The sequence below is a fragment of the Protopterus annectens genome, chromosome 3.part0 (assembly GCF_019279795.1).
Source record: "Protopterus annectens isolate FY-2018-M chromosome 3.part0, PAN1.0, whole genome shotgun sequence".
Lineage (NCBI taxonomy): Eukaryota > Metazoa > Chordata > Ceratodontiformes > Protopteridae > Protopterus > Protopterus annectens.
The window spans coordinates 667,427,221-667,454,528 of record NC_056731.1 but is presented as its reverse complement, the minus strand read 5'-3'; the positions used below and the strand labels follow the sequence as shown (position 1 = coordinate 667,454,528).

The window sequence follows — 27,308 nt, the reverse complement described above, 5'->3', positions numbered from 1 at the left end:
GTGGTCAAGGCTAGGAGACAAGCAGGTAAGTCTGGTAGCCTGGGGGAGACCCAGATAGACTGCATACTTGCAGCTAGGACTGGTGAGGTGGCTACTTCAGGGAGTGAGCTACGCTGTAGCAGTGAGACTGAATGTGAGCCACAGCTGCTTGGGGGTACTGATAGCCCCTTGGACAGAGTGACTGCAAAGGTAGAGGTGAGTAGTAGTACCCAGGCTGACAGTGAGGCACCACTGTCGGAGGATGCCAGACTTCTTGTGGAAGAGGAGCTAGGAAAGGTTACAAGGAGAGAGTTGAGACAGGCTCAGCTCTCAGACCCTACATTGCAAGACCTGAGGCAGGTAGCTAGGGAGGCACCTGATTCTCAAGGAAAGGGGGAATCTGTATACTGGGACAAGGGTTACTATACAGAGAGTGGACCCTTGAAGGAGGGCTAGAAGATGAGAGAGTACAGCAGTTGGTAGTGCCTAGAGCATACCGTCTGGCACTTCTAGCCATAACCCATGATATTCCCTTTGCAGGTCATATAGGCATAAAACATACAAAGAGGCGTATTATGCAGAACTTTTATTGGTCTGGAATTTCCAGAGATGTAACAGGGTACTGCAGGACCTGTGAGCAGTGCCAAAAGGTAGGCAAGGCAGGAGACAAGGTGAGCGCTCCTTTGATGCCTTTGCCTGTGATTGAGGAGTCATTTCAGAGGGTAGCTATGGATATTGTGGGTCCTCTGAGTACCCCAAGTTCTTCAGGGAAAAGGTATATCCTAGTGGTAGTGGATTATGCTACACAATACCCTGAGGCAGTGGCTTTGTCCTCCATTGAGGCAGAGAAGGTGGCAAATGCTTTGTTAGGGATTTTCAGCAGGGTAGGTTTCCCAACAGAAATACTGACTGACAGAGGTGCCAAATTTCATGTCAGACCTGCTGGCTTGTCTGTGGAAGTCCTGTGGGGTAAAGCACATGAAGACCACTCCCTACCATCCCCAGACTAATGGTCTTGTTTAGAGGTTAAACTCTACAATCAAGTCCATGCTACAGGCATTTGCATATCAGTTTAAGAGGGAGTGGGACAAATATTTGCCCCATCTGTTGTTTGCTTACAGAGAGGTTCCCCAGGAATCCACAGGTTTTTCACCCTTTGAGTTGCTGTATGGGCATAGGGTGAAGGGGACCTCTAGATTTAATTCGAGATGAGTGGGAAGGTGAGTGCGGGTCTCACAAGGAGTCTGTTGTGGCATACGTCCTAAACCTCATGACAAGGCTCAGGGAACTCATGGGCTTGGCCCAGGAGAATCTGGCAGAAGCCCAACAACAGAAAAAGGTGTGGTATGACAGGAATGCTCAAGCTAGAGAGTATGCTTTGAAGCAGCAGGTAATTGTTCTCATTCCTGTCAGACACAACAAGCTGCAAGCAGCTTGAGAGGGGATCCTACAAGGTGGTAAGAAAGGCAAGTGTTAACTACATGGTGGAACTGCTAGGCAGAAGGCAGAGGCACAAATTGTACCATGTTAACATGATGAAACCTTACCATGATAGGGAGGCCCTTGTGCTGAGCATTTGCAGTGGTTTGCAGGAGGAGTCTGAGGGAGATCTGGGGACTGATCTCCTCAGTGAGGCTCAGGCTGACACCTCAGTGGAAGGGCTAGCAATGTCTATCTCCTACCCAGGTTCGAGAAATCCGAGCGGTGTTGCAGGAATTTGGGGACATGTTCACTCTGAAATTTGGGTGCACCCATCTGGGGCAGCACCAGGTGAACACAGGACTCCAAAGGCCTGTTAGGCAAGCCCATAGAGTGCCTGAGAGACTCTGAGGGAAGAGGTAGAGGAGATGTTGGAACTAGGGGTGATTCAAGAGTCCAACAGTCCCTGGGCCTCCCCAGTGTTGCTGTTGCCAAAGAAGGATGGCAGCATCAGGTTCTGTGTGGATTACAGGAAATAATATAGTCACACAGAGTCTGATGCTTATCCCATGCCTAGGACAGATGAGGCCCTAGAACAGCTGGGTGGAGCTAAGTATCTTACAGCCATTGATCTTACCAAGGGTTACTGGCAGGGTGCCCATGACTCCCATTGCTAGAGAGACTTCAGCCTTTGCGACTCCTTTTGCCTTGTATGAGTTCACAAAGATGCCCTTTGGAATGAAGAATGCCCCAGAAACTTTCCAGAGGCTGGTAGATCATATCCTGGCAGGAGCAGGAGGGTTTGCCCTTGCTTACCTAGATGATATTGCCATCTACAGCCATTCCTGGCCAGAACACCTTCAGCATGTCAGGGAGGTGCTGGGCAGACTACAGAGGGCAGGGTTGACCATTAAGCTGAGCAAATGTCAGGTGGGTATGGCAGAGGTCTCCTACCTAGGACATAGAGTGTGGAGTGGTAAGATAAGGCCAGAACCTGCCAAAGTGGAAGCCATTCAGGCATGGCCTGCACCTGTTACCAAAAAGCAGGTGAGGGCAATTTTAGGGGCAGCAGGGTACTATAGAAAGTTCGTCCCCAGTTGTAGTACCATAGCTGCTCCCCTCACAGACTTGACAAGGAAGAACAGGCCAGATAAGTTAGTGTGGACCCCAGCATGTGAGCAGGCATTCCAGAAGTTTAAAGAAGCTTTGGGAGGGTCCCCCTGTGTTAGCCAGTCCAGATTACAACAAAGAATTTGTTGCGCAGGTGGATGCTTCGAACCATGGGGTGGGGGCTGTACTTAGCCAGATTTCTTCAGAGGTGGAAGAGCACCCAGTGGTTTATCTCAGATGTTCATCGTGCATACAGCTGCAGTCATCACACTTTGGTTATCCTGCCGTTAGGCGGGTCGTCGGTCGGCCGAATTCCAAAGTCTAGGTCCGGTGTCTGTTGTCGTCGCTTCTTCGCTGACGTCAGTGCGGCAGGGGTATAAAAGAAGCAGCCAACGCCATTTTCTTCTGTCTTTCTTGCCGTGCGGTGCCCGAAGCAGAAGCAGTTCGCAAGTGCCGGTCGGCCAGCTCCTGAGATTTACGAAAAGTATTTCAACCGGTCTTCTTTAAAGCTAAGTACCCCGTTGGGGAAACTTTTCTTGCCTCAGACCGATGTCAGACAAAGTTAATAATTGCATTTCTTGTGGGAAGCAAATACCGCATAAGGATTTTCACTCTTACTGTATACCTTGCTTAGGGTCAGACCATGACGTCTCGGCCTGCCGTTTTTGTGCTAGGTTTAACAAGCGCACTATTAAGCACCGGGCGGAGTTCGCCCTTCATTATTTTGGCAAAAAATTTAATTATATCATGTCATCGGATATACCGACGCCAGTTTTAGGCAAAAAACGCAAGGATAAGGACAGACATCCGAGGCCTGCACCGAGTACTGAGATCACGGTAAGGCCGACTACCGGTTCTCAGCAAGGTGCCTACACAGCCCCTGACTACCGATGAAACTATTTTACCGGCGACTTCAGTACCCGAGGTCGCAGGTTCCTCGGTCTCCATTCCCACTGCAGATACCGATGCCACTCTTAGCGGAGAAACAGAGAGTTTAGCGAGGCCTGCCATTTCTGAAGGTGTTTTCAGGCCTACCACCTTCTCTATTAAATCGTTCACCAAATCTAAAGCTCCAATGAAAATTAAAAAACAGGGTCCTCAGACCCCCTCTCAAGGCCCCATGCCTAAAAAACAGATGCTTAAAATGGCTGAGGATTTGATTACACTCATCAGGGGTTCTCAACCCCCCTCAGACAAAAGACCCAGGTTGGAGGAAGACTATCCTTCCTCAGACCAGGCTTCTATTACCTCAGACCTTTCTAAGGACCAGGATTATGCCTATTCCCCATTTGAAGACTCTGATGCTGAGGAGTCTATTCCCTCGGTCTCCCTCCCTGAGGACTACTCTTTTGGGGAAAACCTACATACATTGAGAGAGCACTTCCACTGGGAAGGCCAAGATTACTCAGATTCCAAGAAAAGGCTCATGGAATTTCTGCTGCTTCCCCAGCATAGGCCCCTGGCTATTCCTCCTGCCTTAGATATTTTGGATGATGTGTACGCAGAAGCCAGTCTTAATTCAGACTCTTTACCTCCTGCCCCTGTTAAACCAGACAGATTTTACCGGGTTCCTGATTCCCACCAGTTCCTTTATAAAAGCCCTACGGCTGACCCAGAAACTATTTCTCAGGGTTCCAAGGGAATTAAGGCCTCTACTGCTAAAAACCCTTTACCTTCCGAGAGAGATTCCAGAGCATTAGAAAGGTGGGGGAAAAAGGTGTATACATCAGCCACTTTAACCATGAGGGCATTAAATTGTCAATTTCATATGTTAAAGTACCAGCAGTTCTTGCTATCTCAGCTGAAAAGCAAAATGACACAAACAGGACAACCAGATTTGAAAGAGTTGCAGGATTTGTTGCATGGAGCAGAACAAGTGGGGAAACATACCTTATAGTGTGGTTTTGATGCTTTAGAGGCCTCTTGTAGAGCTGCTGTCACGGGGTCTGTCATACGTAGACACTCTTGGCTCAAAGAGCAAACCTTACCAGATCATGTCAAAGCAAAGTTATTAGATGCACCACTACAAAAAGATGTATTGTTCTGTGTTAAAGCTGAGGAGGTACTAAAGAAAATGGAGGAAAAAGCGAAATCTATGCAAACAGTTAAAGATTTCTTGCAGGTCCAGCCTCCACGCTTCAGCAGAAACTGGCCTTCAAAAAATTGGTCCTTTCCAGCCACGGACAGACACCAAAGGGGTAGATACAGATGCCCAAGGGGTAGAGGACAACCTCAAGGATCTTAGAGCTAGGCAGTGGCAAGCACCAGCCCCAAGAGGTGGAGAAGATAGACCACAGTCATTTAGAAAACAGACGCAATGACTTCCCCCTTTGCCTGCCAAACAAAGCTATAATGGCAGCACCTTTGGGTGGAAAACTGGCCTTATTTTCAAAAAACTGGCACATTGTTACAAAGGACAAATGGATTCTGGATAGAGGCTACAGGTTCCACTTTCACACCCTTCCAAAAATGAGAGGCATGCCAAACCTGCCACAAAATCAATGGGCAGAGGCACAAAAACAAATTTCCGCTCTCACGGATATGAAAGCAATTCAAGAGGTACCTGCAAAAGAACAAGGTCAAGGTTTTTATTAAAGACTATTTCTGGTACCAAGGAAGGACAAAGATTGGAGACCCATCTTAGACCTATCTATTCTAAACCCATATCTAGAGGTACCAAAATTCAAGATGCTCACATTACAGCAGCTTCTTCCCATGCTGGGCAAGGAGTCTTGGCTGGTAACGTTGGACCTCAAGGAGGCATACCTGCATGTCCCTATCAGACAAGATTGCAGAAGATACCTTAGATTTCTTGCAGGTTCAACCCATTATCAATTCTCTGCATTGCCCTTTGGCTTATCTACTGCGCCCAGAGTGTTTACGAAATGCCTGGCATCAGTAATTGCTTTCTGCAGACAACGGGGAATATAAATCTACCCATATCTGGACGACTGCCTGATCCAAGCGGACAGCAAGGACATTCTATTGCAGCATCTGGCATTTGTACTAGAACTGTTAAACTGCCTGGGGTACACAGTGAACAAAAAGAAATCAAAACTAATACCCTCTCAACAGATAATTTTCCTGGGTGCCAGCTTAAATACAACGGCCCAGATGGCTTACCTCACGCCGGACAAACAAGGGCAACTGTCTCAATACTTCAACAAAATGGCAACTTTAACCAGGCTAACTGCAAGGAAAATCCTGCAGGCTCTGGGGTTCATGGCATCTTGCATCCTACTAATACCATTTGCAAAGCTGCATATGAGGAAACTACAATGGTACCTAAAAAACTTATGGTCTCAACACAGCCACAGCTTGGAAACAATTTTACCACTCATTCCATGCCTTCAAAAGGAATTTTTGTGGCGGGCTCAAGCATGCCAAAGAAACACGGGTCTCCCTTTCTGTATACCACAAGCAAGTCAAATCATCACAACAGACGCCTCAGACTACGCCTGGGGAGCACACATGGCAGATCAGTGCATCCAGGGAAAATGGTCCCAAAAACAGATGCACCTACACATCAACCAAAAGGAGATGCTAGCTGTGCAAAATGCTCTTATGACCTTCAAGGACCTACTGCATCCGGGCCAGCTATTAATAAGGACAGACAACACCACAGTCATGTGGTACATAAGCAAACAGGGAGGGACGCATTCATACCCCATGTGCAGGCAAGCTATGACCCTGTGGAACACAGCATTGGAATTACAAGTTCACCTACAGACACAATTCCTGCCAGGGAAGGAAAACACACTGGCAGACAACTTAAGCAGAAATATGACAGACCCACACGAATGGAAGTTGCATCCTCAAGTCTTCTCAAAGATAACTCAAGTATGGGGACAGCCAGACCTAGATCTATTTGCTACCCACAGAAATTACCAGTTGGAAAAATTCTGCTCAAGGACTTATCCACAGGCCTGGAAAGTGGAAGCACTCTCTTTCAATTGGACAGCATTGACCGTCTATGCCTTCCCACCTCTACCTCTACTGACCAAAATCCTATTAAAAACCAGAGCAGAGAGGCCACAAATGATTCTCATTGCTCCAGACTGGCCACAACAGCACTGGTACCCTCTCCTAAAGAGCCTGTCACACTCAATACCATGGATCCTACCTCAAGTTCCTCTTCTGTTGTCCCAGCACAACTACAAGACCCTTCACAGACAGCTCAGAACTCTAAATCTAGCTGCATGGAAAATACCTTAATTTACCAACAGACTCTCCTCTCCAAGGAGGTACAAGATGTCATCTTGGAGGCCAGGAGACCCTCTACTAGAAAAACCTACTCTACCAAATGGAAACGATTTTGTTCCTGGAATCAAGCAAAGGGCCAGAATCCTTGGGTAATAAATATACCTCAGATTTTACAGTACCTAGCTGAGATGTTAAACAGTGGCCTTTCCTTCTCTTCCACCAAGATCCATGCTTCAGCCATTTCAGCACAATACAATACGGATCCTCCTTTATTCTCACATCCTCTATTAAGGCAGTTCCTCAGAGGGGCAAAAAATATAAAACCCCACGGAAACCACCAGCTCCAGCTTGGGACCTCAACTTCGTATTGGAGAAGCTGACACTGCCTCCTTTTGAGCCGGCTTCTTCAGCAGAGCTACAATACTTGTCGTGGAAAACTGCCTTGCTTCTGGCTATTACCTCAGCACGCAGGGTTTCGGAGCTACAGGCCCTCATGGCTGTGCAACCATTCATCATTTCCCATCAGGACAGGGTTTCCTTACGAACCAACCCTACCTTCATGCCAAAGGTAGTATCCAGTGTGGCTTTGAATCAGACTATTCATTTACCTACCTTTTATCCAAATCCACAGAACAAAGGGGAGAGGCTACTACACTCCTTGGACATTCACAGGCAACTTCGTTATTACTTGAATAGAACAAAGTCATTCAGGAAATCTGAGCAGCTCTTTGTATCCTATGCTACAGGTGCTCATGGAAAGGCTTTTCAAAGTGGATAGCACTGCATACGCTTTTGTTATTCATTTCATGGAAAATCAGTGCCTGTATACATCCGATCCCACTCCACCATTGCTACAGCTACCTCAGCAGCTTTCCTCAGGGGAGTCCCTACCAAGGACATTTTGGAAGCAGCTACTTTGAGTTCAGTGCACACTTTCACCAAGCACTACCACCTTCCACTATACTCAAAATCTAGAGCAGGCTTTGCCACAGCAGTCCTGCAGGGCATTCTAGCCCCTCCTAATTCCGCTTAGTACCAGCCACCCTTACTTAGCTTTGGGATTCTACCCAAGTGTGATGACTGCAGCTGTATGCACGATGAACATAGTACAGTTTTGTACCTACCATAAATTTAGATGTTCGAGTGCGCATACAGCTGCAGTCCAGGTTACCCTCCCTCCATCCCTCTTAGGACAGGGCTTATGACAAACACCTTTAACTTACAACCTATTTGGGGTATTCCTTTATAGTGTATTTGCTTGCAACTACTGTTTTGATTTATCTACTTATGTATGTTTGCATAACATCATGTATTGCCTTCCTTTCTGGGGGCACCTGACATCTGGGGCAAGAAAAACCGAAGAAAATGGCGTCGGCTGCCTCTTTTATACCCCTGCCGCACTGACGTCAGGGAAGAAGCGACGACAACCGACGCCGGACCTAGACTTTGGAATTCGTCCGACCGAGGACCCGCCTGACGGCAGGATAACCCAAGTGTGATGACTGCAGCTGTATGCGCACTCGAACATCTACATTTATGGTAGGTACAAAACTGTACTTTGTAGGCTCCAACCCAGGGAGGAATGCTATGCGGCTGTAGAAAAGGAATGTCTAGCCATAGTTTGGGCACTGCAGAAACTTTAGCCTTATCTGTGTGGAAGGAAATTCACTGTTATGACAGATCACAACCCCCTAACATGGTTAAACAGAGCCAGCCAGCAAAATGCCAAGTTGCTAAGATGGAGCCTAGGGTTGCAAGCATATATGTCAGTGCAGCACCGCAGGGGGGTTAGCAGTGCCAATGCAGATGGGTTCTCAAGACAGGGAATGGGGTAGGTATACTCAGACCTGACCTTTTCAAGCAGCATTTCTCAAGGGTCACTTGAAAAGCTAGCTTGAGTTTTCCGAGGGGGGGGGGGATATGTGAAGAGTGGGTAATGATAGATGAAGGCCGTCAGCCTAGCCAGATAGAATTTTGCAGATAATTCCGTCATTTGTAAATATGAATATAAACCACAGGCTTGTTATCTTAAATGTAAAGAAATAGTGTTACATGTGGAACTGGGAAAAAATGTGACAACAGTGCACTCTACTGACCAAAGTAAATCATGTTGTGACCCTTTGATGTAGACAGTGGTGCCGAAGGGTCTAGATGAAGAAATTATTTTTATTGTTTTAGCCAAAAGTTAAATTGCTAGATTTAAACATGCAAATGTATTTTTATTGCTCTGCTTCCTGACCAGCTGCAAGATAACAAAAGGAGATGTTAAGAATGTAAATGCAGTTTCTGTTAACCTGGGAACCTAGGGAAGTGTGAAGAATGATGTAATGTGAATCAGAACTGCAATTTCAGTTTAAACAGAGAGAACCAGAGAGGAGTAAGCATTTTTGTTTTGACCATCCAACTCGCAGCACTGTCGTGCTCATGTGCAAGTTATCTTAGACTTGTTTTCTTTTAGAAATACCTAGGAACTAGAAAGATTAGACCAAGTGTTTTTCTGTGATGTCAGAACTGTACTACTGAATTATTGTAAGTATTTCTCTGTGATCTCTGAACTCTTGACTAGCACTGTGTAGTAAGAAGTATTGTCTTGTGTTTTTATTTATTATTAAATATTTCAAAACCTTTCAACTGTGGCTGTTTTGTGTAGAGATAATTTAAGCTCTAGAGTACATTGTATATTTATTGGGATTACTGTACCAAGTCACTCTAATAAACCTTGACTGTTTAGTTATACTACCAATTGGATAATAATATTGCACAGTAATAATTGGACACCCTTTAAGGGCCTTTGAGTAGCTGATAAATATTAGCTGGGTGGTGGCAGGTGGTACTACTGTATAGTCTTGGTAATAGGGGCACAGCTGGAGAACCTGTGCTAGCCTTTCCCAGGAGTGATTGTGTGGTTGTATAAACTGTTATCTCAAAGTGTGTGTGTGTGTGTGTGTGTGTGTGTGTGTGTGTGTGTGTGTGTGTGTGTGTGTGTGTGTCAGCTACTTGGGCAGGGACACGAAGTACTGGTTGGACAGAGAGGTTGCTGGAGGTTTTAGCTTGCCCAGCTAGGCTGAGATCTGGACCCTGTAGCTGTGCCTGTGGCAAGTCTTTTTGGGGACCTGGAGAGCAAGGGAGCGACCAGCCCTCTACTGACTGTGATCTTTGTGTGCTCTTAAGGGAAATTGCACTTTACTGTGTGTATTTATTATCATTTCCTTCATATATGAGATGCCCTCTCTGGTGTTAGTGGTGAGGATTGAGGCTCATTGATTGCTGGGCCAGGGCGTGGCTGTCACAGTCAGCATTGATGGCCTTGCATAAAGTCAGGGAATGAACCTAAAATAAACCTCAATTTATGGTAGGCCTTCAATCCTACCATATGCATTTTAAAACTGGCATTCCTCACACTCCACCACACACACACACACACACACACACACACACACACACACACACACACACACACACACTTTCACAGACAGACACCTTGCTTCTTTCTCTGTCTTTTTATCAGTGGCTTCATTTGTACATGTAAGCATTCAAACTGCAAAGGGGGATTTTTTTTTCTTTCACTGATATTTGTAAATCCATTTTATAGCCAGTGGGAAGGAAATGACTGGTTTTCGCTTCCTGGGCATAAAATGATATTAAAGCATTCTATCTAGCATCACTGTCTAATTGGCTTCTAACAATGCATATATGTATCCTGAAAGCTTAAGTAGCTTTAGTGAAAGATGTATATTATTCCAGTAAATGATAGCAGAACACTTCATGTTCCATGTTTCCTATATTTCCACTTAAATTTCTGCTGAACCTTCTTACCTCATAAATATTCTTTGCCTTGACCAGTAACTGAATTCCATCCTCTCTGCAGTGCCTTTCTTAATGCCCAGACAGCCTGCCTCTCTACTCTCTATAGCTTCCAGTGGATTCCATATCCTATTCCCACAGAAGTCTAAAGATCACTCCTACCCTGATATCGTGCACATCTACTCTCCCACTCAGATAGTGCCTCAAAAGCCTTTCTCCTCCATCAAATCCTATCTAACATACTTTTTAAAACAACCTCCCTGTACCTGTCTTTAATTTTATTTAAGCCTGTATAGCTCCCTTCTACTACATTCGTGTACATTTGGGCTGGCCCTTGCCCCCTTCAGTATGTGCTCTTCCATTGATTAAATTGCTCCTTTCTCTTGTTGCTTTATCACCGGTGCTGGGGGAGGCTAAAATGCTCTGGTTCCTGTCCTGTGGTTGCCATTGCTGAGCATTCTTTGCCATTTAAATGTGTCAAGCAAAAAAGGATTTCAGAATTTGGAAGCACTATAGCTGATGTTGTAAGTGCCTCTGCTGCTGTTTTTTAAGCTAAATGCTGAAAAAGTTTTTCCACATGAAGGTAATGTAGTGAAAATCCAGTGATGTTCATTTTAGGGATACCTGCTACAAGACATATATGGAGTCACAATTAAAAAGTAGTGAGCAATCCATTCAGTCATATTCTGTCAAAATTATCCATAAGGAACTACAACCTGTTACTACTAAAGCAAAAAAAAGCAATTATAAGCATTTTGCACCTCTGAATTGAGCTACTCCCTTATCACACCCCAAGCTCTGCACTTAAGTCCGAGGTTGCTTTGCCTTGGGGCTTTGACTTGCAGGTGAGTCTCAGACCTTGGATAAATGAGTGAGTCTAGTAACAGACATCAATGAGATTTGATTTGAAGTGAAACTTGTCATTGACTAAGAGTTGTTCATAGTCATATAGATTACATTGGCAGTGGGTGGACATCCATATTCCTGACGGATCTTGAAAGCAGTTAAAATTCCCATTCCCTTTTGGGGTGCAAGAGTACTGCTGGCATAGAGGATGTAAGAAAGCATGACAGTAAAGGAATACAGAATCCACACTGTCTTCCTTTGTTTATTGCTTGTAAAGTGAATGGTCACCCATCTTGCCTCATCACTCACTTGGTCACTTTCCTGACAGTCTTGAAGTATAATTACATTTAATTACCTTTTTTATTTTATCCCTGTAAGTATGATTGCTCAGTAAATTGGTTATTGACTTGGATATTAGTTTGTGAATCCTGGATTTATTTTTGCAGTAATGACATTTTGAAAAAAGATTCCCCACAAATGTTCTTGAGGGAGACCTATTCCTCCTAATGACTATCACTTTTCTTTAAGTAATGTCTGTGAGGTAAATATATGTAACTATTTTGTTTTAACAAAAAAAAAAAAACTTTCCTGAAGAGAACTAGAAAAGCTTAAGCTTTGGGGTGCATCACAAGTTTCTTGGCTAAGCAGAGGAATGTTTATCACTGCTTTAGTGAGAGAGCCCACATTCAAATCTAGGCAACCTTTGCCTTTAACCCAAGAGAAGGGACTGAAATTAAGAGCTTTTTCAAAAAATACATAGAAGCTGGAAAAAGAGAAAATGGGGAACAAAATGCCTGCAGAAGTGGGTATTGGTTCCTGAAACCCAGGCTTCGAATACAGGTTCTAAAGTTATGAAGAATGGTTGATACCCAGGCATCATTTGCCAGTCATCTGTAGGGGCTCAGCTTCTTAGCAGGGATTGGAGGCTTCACAAGCTTTGAGCCTGCTACTCTCACAATAGCATTGCCTTTTTTTGTATTAAGGCCATCCTAAAGCCAGGCATCAGTTTGTTGAACATCTGGTAACATGCCAACAGAAAAAGGTATATTGGGAAAGGGCTTGTGATTTCTGAGGCATAGATTCTCATAGGATTGCCTTTAACTCTGACTACAAACATTTGGCGAGAATGCTTTTCAGTACAACAAAGCACCATTGTACCTTGGTTTACTGATCTAGGTCTTGCTACTTTGTGGATGAGGGGGAAGACAGGAGAAGAGGAGGAGGGAAATCCCCACACCCTACCATGCTTTTCAGATTCTGAGGGGGGTGACAATGATTTGGCATACCCTGATCTGATGTAGTCCCCCCTTGTCTTTAATACTAATAATTATGATGGGTGTCTTCAAGCTCCTCAATTGAAGATGTGGCCATGATGGATGAGTACCATCATGAAAGGGCATTTGAAATGGATTTGAGGGAGATGTTACTGTCAGAAAAACACCACAAGGAGCAATTGTTGGGAAATGAAGAGTTCTGCACATCATCTGTTCCTCCTACTATTGAGGCTTTTGAAAATATTCTCATCAGTGCCTCTTCAGAGTCAGACTCCCACTCATTGGCCCCTAAATAGATTTTAAAGTGTACAGGAACAACACCAACTTTTAATAAAACTGTCTTTTGGCTTTTAATAACCCATGTATAGACTTGTTGAAAGCTTCTAGAGTGACTGTGGCACAGGCTTTAACACTAAGGGACCAAATGTTCAGTACCTCCTTATATATATGACTAGCCTGTTTGAGGCACCCTCTCAGGTTTTTAAAAAGCTGGATGAAAATGGGAAGACTATGATTGGATTAATTTTCCAGTAGTGCAGCATTGTGGGAGGGCTGCACTCCTTAGTGTGCTGTTGTTTGGCTGAAACTTTAAACTGAGGTCCCATCTGTATGGGTTGGTGACAGTTTGTGAATATAAAAGATTCCATGACACATGTATGAAACAGATGATGTTCTTCATGTTTCACTGCTGCAGTCCTAACCATTGTGTTATCCATGCTGTGGTAGCCTTCAGTCGGTCCGAATACCAGAGTCAGGGTCTTCTGCGTCGACTATTGTCGCTTGCTGGCTGACATCCGGTCATCTGAGCTATAAAGGAGAGCAGTCGACGCCATTACCTCAGTCTTTCTTGCCGTGGTGCCCGTAGCAGAAGCAATTCACAACAGTGCCAGTCGGCTGTTTCCAGATTTTGAACTTCAGCTGAAAATGTCTAAAGCTAATTACCCCATTGAGGATCCTTACTTTTTCTTGCACTAACCAATGTCCAAAAAAGTCGATAACTGTCTCACCTGAGGAAAGCAAATACCACACCAAGACTTACATTCTTACTGTGTCACTTGCTTAGGCCTAGATCATGATGTACCCCGCTGTCGGTTCTGTGCCCTCTTTAACGCTAGAACTGTTCATCGTAGAGATCTGTTTGTAGCCACATATTTTCATCTTCTGTCTGCGATTACCAATGTGGCATCCATCAGTCAGCAAACTGCAGATTTTCTGAAAAAAACGTAAAGATAAGGATAGAGACAGACCACATAAGGCCAAGCCTTCCGACGACACCACCATTAAAACGGTCAGTTCTTTGGAATTCAGTCAGGTGCTTTTGCAGCCCCTGATGCCCGACTCAATTACTTCGCAGGCCTCAACTGAGACCCTTTCGGAGTCCTGTATGCCGCAGAAAACTACGTCTAACAAGTCTTTGGCTGTCTCTGCCTCAGTTGGGTCCAGAGCTGCTACGCAGGCACCGGCTTCCAACGATACTGCTCGCACTTCTTAATTCACTTCAAGGCCTTCGCCCTATCTTCTGACTAACGCACCGACGGCATTGAGGAACACTTTTCAGGCCAGACTTAGAGCTACTCCAAAGAAAACAGGAAAAAGTCTCCATTCCACTACTTCTCCCCCTCCTCAAACTAGAATGTTTAAAATGGTGGAGGATCTCATCACTTTGATCTGAGGTAATCAGGCCACATCAGCCAAAAGAAGGAAACCTTCTCCAGGCATCTGATTGGATTTAGACTCGAGGGGTCTTGACTCCTCTGTTTTTGAAGGGGAAGTCCTTTTACTGCCTATGAAGACTCAGATGCAGAAGAATCTATTCCTTCTGCATCACTTCCGGAGGACTTTTCCTTTGGGGAAATCCTCCACATCCTCAGGGAATACTTCCAATAGGAATCAATGGATTTCCCACTATCCAAGAAAAAGACTAAGAGTTTCTGGACCTACTCCAGCACAGGCCTCTGGCCATCCCACCCATCTTGGAGGTGGTAGATGTTTACCAAGAATCCAGCCTTACCCCTGACGTTCTTCCACCTGCCCCCAGAAAACCTGACCGAAACTACCCAGTACCTAACTCTCATAAATTCCTCTACAGAAATCCTATAGCAGATCCAGAGGTGATTACTCAGGAACCTAAAGGAGTTAAGGCCATCTCTGCCAAGAATCTTACTCCTTCAGACAAAGAATCCAGGGCCCTGGACAGATGGGGTAAAAAAGTATATACCTCTGCAACTTCAACTATAAGGGCTCTCATCTGTCAGTTCCATATGTTAAAATATCAACAGCACGCTTTGGAACTTTTGAAACGGAAAATTTCTGCTTTTCCAGATTTTGCCAACAATAAAGAGGTAGTAGAATTACTGCACTCTTCATCTCAGGTGGCAAAGCACTCCTTGCACTGTGGATTTGATGCCCTAGAAGCTTCTAGCAGGGCAGCAGTGACAGGATTTATCAGAAGACCTGCATGCCTGAAGGAACATCCTCTCCCTGAAAATGTCAAAGCTAAAATCATGGATGGACCACTTGACAAAGACCGCTTGTTTGGACAGAAAATTGAAGAGGTAATTAAGATGGAAGACAAAGCAAAATCGATGCAGACTGTTAAAGATTTTCTGCAAGTACAACCTCCTATGTTCAGCAGAAATTTTCCCTCTAAACACTGGTCCTTTCCTGCACCAAACAGGCAGGCACAAGGCAAAACCCATAGGGACAGACCCACCAAGGACTATAACTCAGGTCCAGCAAAGAACAAAACAGTGCCCCCCCCCCCCCCCCTCAAACACTGGCGCATGAAGTTCTAAAGCAACCCTGTATGGAAAAAACTCTGACTACTTTTCCCATCTCTGCCTGCCTCCACCACACCAAAAGCTAGGAAGAAGGCTATCTTTATGCAGAGAAAATTGGAACTTTATAACAAAAGTTCAGTGGGTCTTAAAAATCATTGCTCAGGGGTACAAATTCAATTTCCAAGCATTACCACCTCCAATAGGGTATCCAGACCTACCTCCAAACCAGTGGGCAGAAGTACTAAAACAAGTGCAAAACCTAATATCCCTAGGGGCAGTAGAACCTGTACCTCCAGAACAAGTTGCAAAAGGATTCTATTCCAGACTATTCCTTGTTCCCTGGAAAGACGGGACTTGGCGTCCCATCCTGGACCTTTCCTTTCTCAATACCTTCCTGGTACTCCCAAAATTCAAAATGCTTCCCTCACAACAGCTTCAACCAGTGCTGCCAAACAAAGCTTGGATAGTCACCTTAGACCTAAAGGATGCTTACCTGCACATCCCAATTAGGGAATCCGTGCAGAAAATTCCTGTGCTTCAGAGCAGGGCCACTACACTTTCAATTCTGTGCTTTGCCCTTTGGCTTATCTACTGCTGCCAGGGTATACACCAAATGTCTATCTCCTGCCATTGCCTTTTGCATGCAAAACAATGTACAGATTTACCCTTACCTGGACGACTGCCTGTCTCATCCAGGCAGACTGCAAGGAAGTGCTCCTGCAGCACTTCTCATTTGTAAAAACCCTACTCATAACTCAAAACGGAGACTTGCCAGGAAAATCATATTTCTGGCAGCCTTACTGGACACAGAGCAGCAAATGGCCTTTCTGTCCCCAGAACAACAAAGTTTCCTACCAAAATACTTCACTACTCCAGCCTCCCAAGCCCAACTTTCTGCCAGGAAGTTCCTTCGAGCTCTAGGGTACATGACCTCATGCATCCTCCTGGTACCTCTGGCCAGACTACACATGAGGAAAATTCAGTGGTACCTAAAGAACCTATGGTGTCAACGCACTGTACCTCTGGACACCTCCCTGCCTGTGATCCCTTGCATAAGATCAGAGTTCCTCTGGTGGGCCCAGGGCTTTGCCCTGAACAAGGGACTTACATTCACTCTCAGTCCATCAGACCAGACCATAACTACAGATGCTTCTGACATAGCCTGGGGTGCCCACCTAGAAGGCAGATGCACCCAAGTTCTCTGGGATGCACAAGTACTACCCTTGGACATCAACCAAAAGGAAATAACAGCAGTACAAAATGCTCTGGCATCTTTCAAACCATACCTTAAACCAGGGGTTCTCATAAAAACAGACAACGCCACAGTCATGTGGTACATCAACAAACTGGGCGGGACTCAATCTCACCCCCTGTGCAGACTAGCCACGAACCTGTGGCTAGCAGCCTCATCCATGGGACTACATCTTGTAGCCCAATACCTACTGGGCATCAACAACACCCTGGCAGACCACCTAAGCAGAAACCTGCTGGACCCACATGAATGACAAATCCACAGAGACATTTTTCTGAAAATTACCCACACATGGGGGACCCCCAAGGGGGACGACTTTGCCTCTCATTTAAATCACCAAGTACAGAAATTGTGTACCAGGGAGTAACATTACCTGGCCTGGAAGGTCGATGCCATGACCTTCCCTTGGAATACCCCCTTTGTGTATGCATTCCCACCTCTTCCTCTCATTCCAAAAGTACTAATCAAGATAAGGGAGGAAAAACCAAGAGCAATACTGATTTTGGCCCAGACGGCAGTGGTACCGGCTGCTGTGCAGCCTATCTCACCAGCCCCCCTGGCAGCTACCTCTGATGCCTCACCTGCTATCCAGAGGGTGGGGTGGGGACAATGCTGCACCCAGACCTTCAGACACTCAAGCTCTCAGCATGGCTTATTCTACCAAAACCAACCAGGAATCTACGCCAAGCAAGCAAGTCCTTGACATTATGACAGAAGCCAGAAGGCCCAGCACCAGAAAATCTTACGCTGGAAAATGGAAAGATTCTGCTCCTGGAGCCAGTCCAAGGGGGCAGACATACATCTGCCCTCCATTCCTCTTATTCTAGATTATCTTGCTGAGCTTCTTAATAAGGGTCTCGCCTTCTCTTCCTTGCCTCTGCCATTTCAACACACTTTGATACAGAACAGCCATTGTTCTCCCACCCTCTTATCAAACAATTCCTTAGAGGGGCCTCTAATATCAGGCCTCCCAGAAGATAGCCCACCCCAGCCTGGGACCTGAACTATGCTTTAGAAAAGCTTACTCTGCCACCCTTTGAACCTGCAGGATCCTCGGAACTAAAGTACCTCTCTTGGAAGACTGCCTTTCTCCTGGCTATTACTTCAGCCAGGAGAGTGTCAGAGCTTCAAGCCTTAATGGCTATTGAGGCATTTGTCATCTTCCATGCAGACAGGGACTCCTTGACAACCAATCCCTTCTTCATGCCAAAGGTGGTTTTGGATGTTACCTTCAGTCAGGCCATCCACCTGCCCACCTTCTTCCCCTAACCCTCAGAAGAAGGGGTAAAGGTTACTGCATTCTTTGGATGTGCACAGGCAACTCAGATTTTATCTAGATCATACAAAGACATTCAGAAAACCTGACCAACTCTTGGTCAGCTTTAAAACAGGGGCACAGGGGAAACCAGTATCCAAACAGACCATTTCCAAATGGATAGCATTCTGCATCCAATTTTGCTACTCCTTGCATGGAAAACCACACCCTAGGACCATCAGAACTCATTCCACTACGGCAACCTCTACCTCTACTTTCCATAGCATTCCTTAGAGGGGTACCCACCAAGGACAGCTGCCACATGGACTTCAGTCCACACCTTCACCAAACATTACCATCTGAACCTATTCTCAAACTCTAGAGCTGGGTTTGCCTCTGTAATTCTGCAGGGCGTGCTCACCCAATCTTAAGTTTCTATTAACCTTCCACTCTTCTCCTCAGCTTTGGGACTCTTCCCAATGGTTAGGACTGCAGCAGTGAAATACGAAGAACACTGCAGCAGTGAAATACTAAGAATATAGTACAGTTGTGTACGCTCACCATTGAGTGTATTCACTGCTGCAGTCATGCTTCCCCTCCCTCCTTCCCCCGATTTCTGCTTTCCTTAGAGAGAGACATATTTCTATGGGGGTCTGTGACCCCAGGACTGCTAATAATTATTAAAATTGGACTTCTTTGGTTGGTAAAGCAAGACAAATTGAGGTAATGGCATCACCTGCTCTCCTTTATAGCTCGGACGACCTGATGTCAGCCAGCAAGTGACAGCAGTCGACGCACAAAACCTTGACTCTGGTATTTGGACTGAGGGCTACCACAGCATGGATAACCCAATGGCTAGGACTGCAGCAGTGAACACACTCTTAACATCTACATTTATGGTGAGTGTACACAACTGTACTTTATTTCCTGGTACCCTAGTCAAATTTCTTCTAGTTAGTATGGGTCTTCCTGCAAGAGCCCACTGATCTACTAGGAGTTAACAAGGTGCAAGTAGTATAAATAATGTATAGTGGGTCAGACATTAGTTACACCCTTTTATTCAACATCTGTTTAATTCCTTAGCCTTTGTTAACCTGGTCTATTGACCCTTGTCAGTCATGACCTAGACCACATGACAGTGTCATTAATCAAAGTAGATATGGCTGGAACAGTTAATCACAGAAAACACTGTATACTAGAATATTAAAAATAGATTAAAAAAACAAAAAGACAAAACAGATACAGGAAAACTGATTGTCCTGTAAAAATATTTTTTAAGTTATGCAGTTAGTTATCCATTTCCATCAGAAAATTAACTGCAGTGTTTACAAAATGTGCATTTAGAATAGCTGAGCTGGTGTTTCAAAGTATACCAATGTAAGGAATAAGGTTTCGATGAAACTAAAAATGTTCTGGAAATGATGAAAGCTTGCATTTGTGGTCATCCGTAAGGTAGGTATAAATCAATATTTGTTAAATGCTGGAGGGATTGTTTAGAAAACATTTTTTTTATTTCTACAATTCATATTAATTGTACATTTTGTTAATATACATTTATATTTTTATTTGTATTTAAATATTTGCATTTGTAAGGGTATAAACCGGCCTTAGGAGCTGGATGTGCTTTTTTCCTAGAGAATAGGAAGCATTTTTTATGTGAAGTTTGGAAAAAGAAAATTAAGAACTGCCAAGCTGGTCCACTAATAGCAAACTTGGAACAATAATGTAATACTTTTTATTGGGCTACCTTAAGTTTTGCAAGTTTGAGTAATTGCAAAACTTATATCAATCCAATAAAAGGTATTGCGTCACATATGTGTTCCAGTATAGTTGTGCTTTTGTTTTCTACTGGGGGACAGTAGTTTTCATTGAGGAGTTTAAAGATAAGAAACTTCAGCAAAAAGTAGCCCTGGGAATTAGTCAGCCATTTTGTTTCACCTAAAGTTGTGAAGTGATTTTTCCTTGTTTGGGATACAGAATTTACTCTAGAAACTTGATCATTTTATAAGAAGCAAATGAAAAAGAAAATTATAGGCAGGAAAGCAACTACATTAAAGGCATCTGTTCCGGATGGTGGTAAAGACCCAGTCCTGGCAGCTACAGGGTCAGAGATGAAGGGAGAGTTCCCTCTTAAACACATGTAGTTGAACTCTCACTGTAGGTCGTACTCCCTAGTCTCCTGAGAAGGATGTTCTCTTTTTTTTTCAAGCCACGGTGTTGCAGCGGTAGCATTGTCGCCTCACATCAAGAGGTTCTCCCATTCGATTCTTGGCTGGAGCGCCTTCTGTGTGGAGTCTGCATGTCCTCCCTGCGGTCGAGTGGCATTCAAAAGATATACGTGAATGGGCATGCCATTGTTGAAGGTTGGGCGTTGGGCTGGCACCTCGGCACCATAAAAATCTACTGCCAATTATTAGCGGACCGGAGTTCCGCTGTGGCAACCCCTAACTGGAAAAAGCCGAAAGAAGAGCAAGTGTTTTGTTCTGACATTAAACAGATGTGTAAGAGAGGAAATTTTGAAAGTGTATGCAAGAACATTTGCTCATCTCTCCATCCCACCCAGTTTGAAAGTATCCATCTGTCTTAAGAAATACAATTGCATTCTGCTCTGCATGTCATAAAACAGTTTCCTGACTGAGAAACAATGTAGTGACTCCCTACACTGGAGAGAGATGAAAAATATTTGCGAGTGTTTTTTTTTTTTTTGTACTAAAGGAAGACATTGCAGGCAGTGCATAATCTGAAAAAACTTCATATTTCTGTGTGTTTTATGTTTTGCCAGCAGAGACAAATTCTCTGTCAAAGCAATCAAGATGTTTAGCTTTTTAAGAAAGGAAAAAAAACAAATGAGTGGACTTTGCCTTCCTTTGATTCCAAGGCAGCTAAATTAACATTTTAAAAATACAGGCTGCATCCTAGTAACTAACCCTAAATGAAGTCAGATAGTAGGGAGAAAAGAAAATTCATAATTAAGTTGAACTGCAGGTGAAAGTTGATTTTTCTTTTAAACAAACTACTCTGGATGAAAACAATGTATCGCTTTCAAAAGGGCTGTAAGAAGCCATAGCAAACAACTAAAACTGATTTTACATGAGTCGAAAAAAAGATATTACTTCGAAGGAACATACAGCATTTTGCTGTTTATCCCCCCCACACACATACACACACACGCACGCACAGACAGGACCAAGTCTGGAGAGTGTTAAGCCTGCACCATTTGTTCCATGGAAGCTCCTTGTCCTCTGCATATTCTTCGCCCCATGTGTTCCTGTCTGGGAATTCTGGTCAGCTCTGTTAGATGGTAGTGAGTAGGCCAAATTATTCTTGGCTGTGCAGGAATGCCTGTCTGCTCCCTCAGTAGAACACTGTATTCCCCTCCAGTGTGTGTGTTGCCTTCCAAGGAAAAGTGCACATCCACATACTGAATCCTTGCTGCTGTGTTAATTTTGACGAGGGTTGCCTTCTCCATTTTTTTGTCACTGAGCAGTACCTCACTGCTCACCACTGAAGCCTTGTTTTTAAGGAAGGTATTAGCAATTCCCATTCCTGACCCTGATGTAAATCTATGCATTTATTGTAGTGCGCATTTACAGCAGGTAGGCACAATAAATGTATGCATGTGCATATATTTATTTTTTAATAAGTGATATGCAAGAAAGTTAATCACATGTATTCTATACAAATGAGCGATCACTGACAAAAATAAATAAGCGCAAATCAGAATCCATTGTGCATAGTACACTAACAAAAATAAATATGTGCAAATCAGAATCCATTGTGCATTGTATACTGACCAATTAATCTAATCTATGATGATGTTTTGTACTTTGTAATATACAGTTTAAGTAGATAACGTTGGGTAGATAACTTAACTTGCTCAGCTCATACAAGCCAGTTGCTTATGTTTCATAAGACTGAGCAGTTCTGTATTGAAATATTATCAGTAATTCACAGTAACTTTACTGGTCCTTTTTGAGCAGATTAGAGTGATATTAAAACACCATGGAGAGAAGGTGAATGGATGTTTTTGTGTTTGTTTGTAACTGGCTTCCTTACTTCTGAACATCTTATTTTGCAAATTGTGGACAAAGCAAAAAAAAAGGACACTGGCCCAAAATCAGAGACATTTTTTAAGAATTATTCTAAATCACTTAAAAAGTTGCTAAAAACGCATTTTGCATCAACATGCATTTTCTGAACAAAAATAAGTATGAAAATAATCTTCGACTCTTGAGGTTATTGACTGTATGAAACTATAATCTCTAACCTTATTGACTGTCTGTATTAGCTGGTAATGTACCTGAAAATTAAACAAATATGAGGAACAGAAAAAAAATTAAGCAACATGGGGGATGTTTGAGAGGTGTGCTGGATACTTAATCAGTAGTTTACTGCACTTTAACTGGAAAATGGCAAGTGCCATCAGCAGTCATGTTAACAGTGGCTACAGGCTGTTTTACTTAAGTATGTAATGTGTTACGCTCTCCATCTTCTTGAATTGTGTTATCAGTAAATTACGAGATCTATATATTTTAAATTTTGACCTTGTTGTTCATATTTCCCTTTCAGGATATTGAATATTCGTTATGAACTCCCGACTTCGTGCATTGGGCGGGATGAAAAACTATATACGAGTTTCAGAGCTGCAAAAAGACAAACATCGATCTGGGGATGTCTGTATGGTTCACTTCATGGATGACTCTATACAAGGTTTCAGGGTTAATGTAGGTTCTTGTTTTAGATTTTTGTGCATGTGAATTGACAGTGTATTTGCTCTTGTTTTACAGTGCTAGATTGTTTTAATAACCAAGGGAAAATATTAAGAGGTGTAAACTAGCTCCATGGATTATGATGAGTGGTTGATTATATTTTTTTTATTTTATGGACTTGGAAGAGGACTGCAAATGAGTTCTTTCTGGATATTTCTGCCATGAAATGTTTGGTGGTGATAAATTATCTTTACAGGTTTTAAGTGGTATAAATACAGGGAACTTTGTAATGCTTTTGCTTTTCCTTTTTTCCTTACTCAGTGGTCAGGTATTATTTAAGTAATCTTTTGCCTTTGTTGCTGTTTATCTAACAGTGTATTCTTATTTAATTTTTCTTGTCTTTGCCTTTACTGTCTCAGCCAGTCAAACCATTAATTCCCTCCTCACTGAGGGTGAGAGTCACCTGAGAGAGGTCAACATTAAAGATCAGGTCTATAGGTGCAGAATGACCTTTGGTTTTTGTATAAAGAAAAGTGTTCATCTAAAATTATACATGCAAACACTGTTTTTTATATGGAACACAATGGTCGTTTTACCTTCCTGCATCAAAAAAACAAAACAAAAAAACTTTTAAATATTGCTTACGAACGCAGAAGACTAAATGTATTAAGCCGTTTTTATGGTATTAATATTCATGGAAGGGCAGGGGCAGTTGCATCAGTCAAGGTTCCAGCTCTAATACTGCTGGATTAATGTAGGTAAATAATTGTAATTCAATTTAACAGTTAGGCGATTACGTCACTAATTTACAATTACTTACCTACATTAATCCAGCATTCGGAAGCAATATTTAAAACTTAATATTTTATTAATGGTTTCAAAATGCCATGTTTTTCATGCAGAAGTGTTCGCAAGCACAACAGTGCATGCAAGCATTTTTTTTGTTTAAAAAGAGAAGGTCTTTTCGTGCCTTTAAACGTGATGATTAAGCCAGCGATCCGAGATAGTTTGAGGATTTTTCTTATGTGGTCCTAACTCCCCACAAATGCTCAGGCAAGGAGTGGAGTGGAGACATGCGGCTGGCTAACTTTGCTGGATGTTCTTCATGTTTCACTGTTGCAGTCATAACTGTATGGTGTTCCTGCTGGCAGGCAGCCCGAGGTCGGCCAGAATTCCAAAGTCTGGGTCCGGCGTCGGCTGTACCAGCAAGTACCCTGACGTCAGAACGCAGAGGTATAAAGCTGACAGTTGACGCCATCTTCTCCAGTCTTTCTTGCCGTGCGGTGGAAAGCAGCTCGCAAGTCGTTGGTTGGCACATTCAGAACAACGTGCTTTGATTGTCGTCGGTCCGAAGTTTCTACTTCTCTTCTCAAGCTAAGTACCCCGTTGGGGAAACTTTTTTCTTGCTCCTCCGATGTCAGAAAAAGTTAATAATAATTGTATATCGTGTGGAAAACAAATACCTCATAAAGATTTCCACTCTTACTGTCTACCTTGCTTAGGCCCTGACCACGACGTTTCTTGCTGTCGGTTCTGTGCCAGGTTTAATTCTCGCACTATCAAGCGTAGGTACGATTGGGCCTTGAATTATTTCGGTAGACGATTCAATTATAGGATGTCGTCGGATACTTTACCGACAACCAGAATTCAAAAGAAACGCAAAGACAAGGATAGGCCTCCGAGGTCCAAACAAGATACTTTGCGGCCGGAGCCAGCTTTGGGTTCGGCGGTCGTCAGTGAGGCGCTTTTGCAGCCCCTGTCGTCCGCCACTTCGGAACCGATGGCTGACACTGACTCCCATGGGGAGCCTTCTAGGCCTAGTATTTTATCTGCTGCAGGACCTTCGGACGTCGCTCCTTCAGATGGGTCCGGAACCGCTGTGCAGGTACCGGCTTCTGAGGGGGTTTTAAGGCCTTCTCACATCACTATTTCTACAAAGACAAAGGCAAAGTCAAAGACTCCTGTTAAACCAAGGGTTTCTGCTCAAGCTTCCTCAGATACAGCTCCCAAGTCCCAGAAGCAATTACTACGGATGGCTGAAGATTTACTGACAATGATTAGGGGTTCTCACCCTCCTCCAGAAAAAAAGGCCTAGACAGGATATTCCTTATGATTCATCTGATCAGGCTTCTGTGTCTTCTGTCTCTTCCTCTGACCAGGATTATTCTTTTCCTCCTTATGAGGATTCTGATGCAGAGGACTCTATTCCCTCTGCTTCTCCCCCTGAAGATTTCTCTTTTGGGGAAACCTTACATGAGATGAGGGAGCATTTTCATTGGGAAGGTCAGGATTATTCTGCTTCCAAGAAGAGACTTAGGGAATTTCTCCTTCTCCCTCAACACAGGCCTTTGGCTATTCCTCCTGTACTTGATATTGTGGATGATGCTTTTTCTGAAGCTAACTTGAATCCTGATTCCTTGCCGCCTGCTCCTTCTAAGCTTGATAGATTTTACAGAGTCCCTGACTCCCATCAATTCTTATTTAAGAACCCTTCTGCTGATCCTAAAACCATTTCTCAGGGTTCTAGGACTGCTAAGGCCGCTTCATCTAAAAATCTTATTCCCTCTGAAAAGGATTCTCGTGCCTTGGACAGGTGGGGCAAAAAGGTTTACACTTCTGCTACTCTTTCTATTAGAGCTTTAAATTGCCAGTTTCACATGTTCAAGTATCAGCAATTTCTTTTGTCTGTTTTAAATCAAAGGCTCTCTACTTTTCCTGCATGTGCAGAGGACAAGGAATTACAGGATGTATTGCATGCAACTGAACAAGTTAGCGAACATAGTTTACATTGTGGTTTTGATGCCTTGGAAGCTTCTTGCAGGGCCGCAGCCTCTGGTACTGTCATCAGGAGACATGCTTGGCTTCGTGAGCAGAATTTACCTGAGCAGGTTAAGGCTAAACTGTTAGATGCCCCTGTTCAGCATGATGTTTTATTTGGATCCAAGGCTGAGGAGGTTATTAAAAAGATGGAAGAAAAAGAAAAATCTATGCAGACTGTCAAAGATTTTTTACAAGTTCAGCCTCCTAGATTTTCTAGAAATTGGCCCTCCAAAAATTGGTCCTTTCCCACGTCTGACAGGCCTCAAAGGGGAAGATATAGACGCTCCAGAGGTCGGGTGCAGGCTCAGGCCTCTTACAGGTCAAGACAATGGACTGCTTCTTCACCCAGAAGGGGAGAAGACAGACCTCGATCACAAAAGAAGCAGACCCAATGACTCTCTCCGTTGGGCTACAGGTCCTCCTTGCCTGGAAGCCCCTCTCGGAGGAAAACTTTCTCTTTTCTACCAAAATTGGACTCCTATTACCCAGGACAAATGGGGTTTAGACGTGATTTTAAGAGGCTACAAATTCCGCTTTCATACTCTGCCAAGGTCTTCGGGTTGGCCGGATCTGCCAAAACATCAGTGGTCAGAGGCCTTAAATCAAGTGGACACTTTATTGGCCATTAGAGCCATAGAGCCTGTTCCACTTCCAGAGATGGGAAAAGGTTTTTACTCCAGACTGTTCCTGGTCCCAAGGAAACAAAACTCATGGAGACCTATTCTGGACCTTTCAGTATTAAATACATTTCTGGAGATTCCAAAATTCAAGATGCTTACTCTGCAACAACTTCTTCCCATGCTCTCCCAAGATGCTTGGATGGTGACATTGGACCTGAAGGAAGCCTATTTACACATTCCCATCAGACAGGAACGCAGAAAATACCTCAGATTCAAGGCAGGTTCGAGACACTTTCAATTCTCTATACTGCCCTTTGGCTTATCTACTGCTCCCAGAGTCTTTACCAAGTGTCTGGCTCCAATAGTAGCTTATTGCAGACTCCAAGGGATTCAAATTTACCCCTATCTGGTCGACTGCCTTATTCAGGCGGACAGCAAGGATCTTTTACTTCAACATCTGCAGTTTGTTCAGCGTCTTCTCCTACTTCTGGGATTTTCAGTGAACACAAAAAAGTCACATTTGATCCCCTCTCAGCAAATGATCTTTTTGGGAGCTCTTCTAAACACAAGCCTACAAAGGGCCTTCCTTACTCCAGAAAAACAAGTACAGCTGGCATCAATTTTCAAGACCTTGGCTACTTTGACTCGGCTCACTGTAAGGAAATTCCTGCAGACACTGGGCTACATGGCTTCTTGCATCCTGTTGATTCCAAATGCAAGGCTTCATATGAGAAAACTTCAATGGTACCTAAAGAGTGTATGGTCTCAGCATTACCACAGCCTGGAAACAATGATACCTCTGATTCCCTGCCTCCAAAAAGAGTTCCTCTGGTGGTCCAGGGCTTGTGCTGTAAACGAAGGGAATCCCTTTCGTCTACCTCATCCTGTTCAGATCATAACCACAGACGCCTCGGATTATGCTTGGGGAGCTCATTACCTAAACAATTGCCAGCAGGGCTATTGGACAAAGAAGCATCTTCCCTGGCACATCAACTTGAAGGAAATGTTGGCAGTTCAAAATGCTCTTCTAGCCTTCCAGAGTCTTTTGCAACCAGGTCATCTTCTGATTCACACAGACAATACCACAGTCATGTGGTACATAAACAAGCAGGGGGGCTCTCACTCTTACCCCCTTTGCAGACTAGCCATGAGTTTATGGGACACAGCTCTAAATCTGAATCTGCATCTTCAAGCTCAATTCATTCCAGGAAAACAGAATCTCTTAGCAGACAGCCTA

General features: G+C 43.8%; 1 protein-coding gene across 1 annotated transcript in view; it reads left to right on the top strand.

Moving 5' to 3' along the window:
• Window positions 1-27,308, top strand: part of PTPN3 (protein tyrosine phosphatase non-receptor type 3) — a 2,272,168-nt gene that overhangs the window by 175,138 nt on the left and 2,069,722 nt on the right. The window contains exon 3 of the mRNA XM_044065075.1: window positions 22,492-22,646. Within this exon, the coding sequence (XP_043921010.1) occupies window positions 22,509-22,646 (138 nt within the window). The 5' untranslated portion in view covers window positions 22,492-22,508. The remainder of the gene's footprint in view (window positions 1-22,491; window positions 22,647-27,308) is intronic.